The sequence below is a fragment of the Nerophis ophidion genome, linkage group LG04 (genome assembly GCF_033978795.1).
Source record: "Nerophis ophidion isolate RoL-2023_Sa linkage group LG04, RoL_Noph_v1.0, whole genome shotgun sequence".
NCBI classification, from domain to species: Eukaryota; Metazoa; Chordata; class Actinopteri; order Syngnathiformes; family Syngnathidae; genus Nerophis; species Nerophis ophidion.
The window spans coordinates 77,126,273-77,130,606 of NC_084614.1; the positions used below are offsets into that span (position 1 = coordinate 77,126,273).

Genomic DNA, 4,334 nt, shown 5'->3' on the forward strand with positions numbered 1-4,334 from the left:
AGGCAGGCATAAATCGAAGCCAGTTGATTAAAGTAAAAGTACCAATGATTGTCACACACACACTAGGTGTGGTGAGATTTTCCTCTGCATTTGACCCATCACCCTCACCCCATGACCAGGTGTGGCCAGGCTGCCAATCAGCGACAGGTGAGGAGGGAAAAGGGCTCAGGGAGACAAACAGGAAGTGGGACCAAAATAAGAGCGCCGACTAGGAGATAAACACAAACGCAAACAGACCGCGTGACACCTGACGTGACAGGTCGTCACAGAAACGAGGGATGGATCTGAAGTTTATCGAGGGACTTAAGTGTTGAAAGTAAAAAATAATGTTTGACTTATTTTTATGAGTGGTGCCCGTTTGGATCCTAATAATTTCAGTGGGACACGTTTTAATTGTCATTGCTAAAAAAAAATAATGAATTAAAATCGATGATGTTATGAATTATTGACCTATTTAAGATTGCAATTAAGTTGAGTAAAAAATATTATTTTGTGCTTTTGCCATAACAAAACAAGGTTTTGACAAAAATGGCGTAAATTATGAAAAAAAAAAAAAGACTGATAAGGACGGATGAACCTGAAATTGATCAAGGGATTTAAGTGTTGAGTGAAAAAATACAAACATAAACAAAAATGACCTACTTCTACCATTTTTACGACTGAGACTCTTCCTGGTCCCCAAGAAAGCAGTGCGGGGCGAGTGGAGGAAAAACGGATTTATTGACAGAGATGTGACACAATGTGATATTGATCATAAGCAGCGGCCATTGAAAGAAAAGAAGAAATCCTCGTCATGACGTCAAGGCCATGAAACGTGCGATTTTACAGCCACCAACGTTTGATCTTGAAAGTCTTTTAACGGCCAAAGAAGAATACATGGAATAGCGTGAGGAGCAGTCGGACGAAGAACAAAGCACATCTCCATCTCATCTCCGAGTGTGATGACGTCCCTCAGCGATGGAGACATCTCCCTGTGTTCCAGTGCACAAAGCATCCTGGAGGAAGAAGACCACTCAGCACATTCCCGACAGAAGCAGGTGAATCCAAGTTGAACATCATCTTCACACAAGAACATTTGGAGGTGCAGACAGTCCATGTGAGCTTACTCAGCCTTCAGCCGCCTGCACGTTCTCGTCGAGCTCCACGCCGCCGTGGCGAGCTGCGGGACAAACGCAAACGGTGAAGGAAGAACATCCAGAAGGTGCCTCGTCACTCACATCAGATCTTTGAGGTGTGACTTGGAAACATGACGAGTCAGCACACTTGATGTCTCATTTGGCTGATCCTCATCATGAGGACTCCTGTCAAAAGTGAGATATGCCAGACTTTGTATTGCGTGTGCTCACAGGAGGGACTTTTATTGTGAAGGAGTCAGCTCCAGTTGGGCTTTTCCGGCTAAACTTGTAACAAAGGTCCACATCAGACCTCCATGTGAGTGACGCTTCACCACGGCTTTGTTTCTTGCGGCTCAAAGAAAAGATGTTTTACTTACCAGCTGGATCGTACTGGGCTGAAATGAAAGAGAAACAAGGTGAAGTGGACTTTTCCCCTCACGTCACGCCGTGTTTCTACGTGAGAGTGTGCGCTCTGTCTCTGTGGATCTTTGAGTGTTTGGCTGGAAGGCAACTAAAAGATGGCCGCCACTTTGCAGCCCGGATGAAAGCATCAACTCACGGCCTGGACCGAGTGCACCGAGAAGAAGAAGACAGAGGACATTGGCGTCCCTCACCTTGTCTGTTTCTGTGACGCCTGACCATGACCATGATGATGATGATGATGGCCGCCACAGCGAGGACCGCCGCCGTGGCAGCGAGGGCGACGCTCAAGTTGTCTGTGGAGAGCAAAAAAGCACAAGTGGAGTGACAAAGCATGAAGAGGAAACCTTCATGACTACTTTGCATGCAGACGTCAAGCGTTGTCATGGTGACATGGATCAATAATGGTGACAGGTGGACTTGTGATGGGAAACATCTCCAACTAAATGTGTCTTTCTCACCTTCATGGCTTGCGTTGCTCAGGATGCTTCTTCTCTCCAGCTTGGTGACCAAGTCCTCCTTGACGCCTGACAGCTGAAACACACATTCGTACTTGCCCTCCACGTCGGCCGTCACCTCCACTTTCAGCGCCACCGACATCTGGAAGGTTCCGTCGTGGTTGGGGAGTATCTCTCCGTGCTCCACGTCCTCGAAGATCTGCTCGCCGTCTTTCCTCCAAAACAGGTCGGCACCGTCGGGGTAGAAACCTGTCGCCATGCAGCTGACCGGAGAGGACGGCGTCTTCTGGAGCAGGAACACCTCTGGAAGCTCTGCACAGGAAGTGATGTCACGTGTGAACACAGGACAACGTGGGGAGAAGGTGTGGATGGAGGTAAAGATGGAGAGAAGGTGTGGATGGAGAGAAGGTGGGGATGGAGGTAAAGATGGAGAGAAGGTGGGGATGGAAGTATAGATGGAGAGAAAAGAAGAGAATGGAAGTAAAGATGGAGAGAAGATGGGGATGGAGGTAAAGATGGAGAGAAGGTGGGGATGGAGAGAAGGTGTGGATGGAGAGAAGGTGGGGATGGAGGTAAAGATGGAGAGAAGGTGGGGATGGAAGTATAGATGGAGAGAAAAGAAGAGAATGGAAGTAAAGATGGAGAGAAGGTGAGAGAAAGAGAGAAGAGTATAAAGAGACAGGGTGTAATGTCAGTAATGTTCCTATAGGGGGAGTGCTAACAAGTTAAAAGGTGAAAGTACATGTTGTGTTTCTACCTGTTCTCATTAGGACCTCCTTCCCATCGTTCACATGCTTCTTCAAGTAAGAAGGACATTCCTCAGTGAAGTAAAACTTATTGTATTCTAGTAGATGTTTGTTCTGGTCCCACTTGAGTTTGGTGGGGAAAGCTTGTTGTTTTGCTGCAGTAAATGTCCATGTCTTCATGTCCAACGATATGAAATCTTCTCCATCATAACCTCTCTGATCCCAACCTTTAACTTCATCAGTCTCATCATTCCATTCACATCCAGTCATCCTCTGGAGAATGTGAACACCTGAGACACACACAGTGTTGTAAAGCAGAGTGACACACACACACACACACACACACACACACACACAGTATTAGTGTAGGTTATTATGGGATGGACAGAGACAAGTATCAGTGCAGTAATGTGTGTTTACTACAGTATAAAAAGAGTACATCAAATACATTTAAGTAGTAGAAAGTTCAACATAAACAAACCTCCAGTTTGGTTGAAAAGCTTCTTAAGAACTTCAAGGCTGTGTTTGCCAGTCAACTCATTACCAACACTGATCTCTGTTTGTATCTGCCAGTATTTTGGATCCTCTGCTGTGATTTTGTTCATCCAGTCCTGTTTGGCTTCTGCTTTCCTGCTGTTGCTGTCATAGTGAGAAATCTGAACTCCATCAACATAACCAACCTCCACAAACTCTGGGAAGTTTGGAACTTGAGAGGACGCAGTGTAGAAATACTGCAGCGTGTGAATCACTGAAAGAAGAAAACAACAACAGGATGACTTTTTATTATTTTGTTTCATGTTCAACAATCTTGCACTGTGAATATTTTAGCTCCTTCCGTCTTCAGTCGGGTCTTAAAGTGAACATCAAACACTGCTAGATATCACAGTCAAGACTCACATGTTCTATGACAAATACAACACATTAATAATATTACTAACATCTGTTGACAGTTTGAACATTTTGAAAATAAACATATATTTTCTACAATGGAGGCTGAATAAAAAGTACAACAGAGTTGAACACAACCTGTTCTGCCCATTTGATGTCGACTCTTACTGACATCTTGTGGCGGGGTGATGTTACTACACTTGATTAGTTTCTGACACTTCCGTGTTTGAAGATTTGTGTTCGTTCTTACAAGCCTTGGAAAAAATAAGTCTTTGAACAAGAAACACTAAAGTGAAAATAAATAATGAGCCTAAACGGATTTATCTGCTTCTGTAAACTTCTTGGAACATTTTAATTTTTTACTAGGAAAAAGGGAAAACAATAAATATGTTTAAAAAGAACCAGGATTAAGTAATAAAGGTCTTAAATAATACAACAATAATTTAATTAATAAGTAACAGAAACTATCAGAAGTCAAATAAGTGAAGGCACAAATAGGATTTATGAATAAAATATTAATAAACTTATAAAAAGGACTTACCAGGCGTCACGCTGTGCATTTGCACGACCAGAAGAAAGAATAAAAACAAGTTCATGATGTCAGCGCGAAACAAAAAGATGTTTGCCACTTTTAATCCCGCAGAGAAAGACAAAAGTGACGAACACTCGCTTGACTCGCAAACAGGAAAAATGAACCAGGAACTGAA

General features: G+C 43.5%; 1 protein-coding gene across 1 annotated transcript; it reads right to left on the reverse strand.

The window, feature by feature from the left end:
- Positions 1-701: 701 nt before the first annotated feature.
- On the reverse strand, positions 702-3,590 carry LOC133551953 (class I histocompatibility antigen, F10 alpha chain-like). Its single transcript, XM_061899167.1, has 3 exons — positions 3,221-3,590; positions 2,751-3,029; positions 702-2,305 (listed from the first exon to the last, which is right to left on the reverse strand). Exons 1-3 carry the CDS (start codon positions 3,534-3,536, stop codon positions 1,671-1,673), a joined length of 1,230 nt encoding a protein of 409 aa, XP_061755151.1. The 5' UTR covers positions 3,537-3,590; the 3' UTR covers positions 702-1,670.
- Between the last annotated feature and the right edge of the window lie 744 nt (positions 3,591-4,334).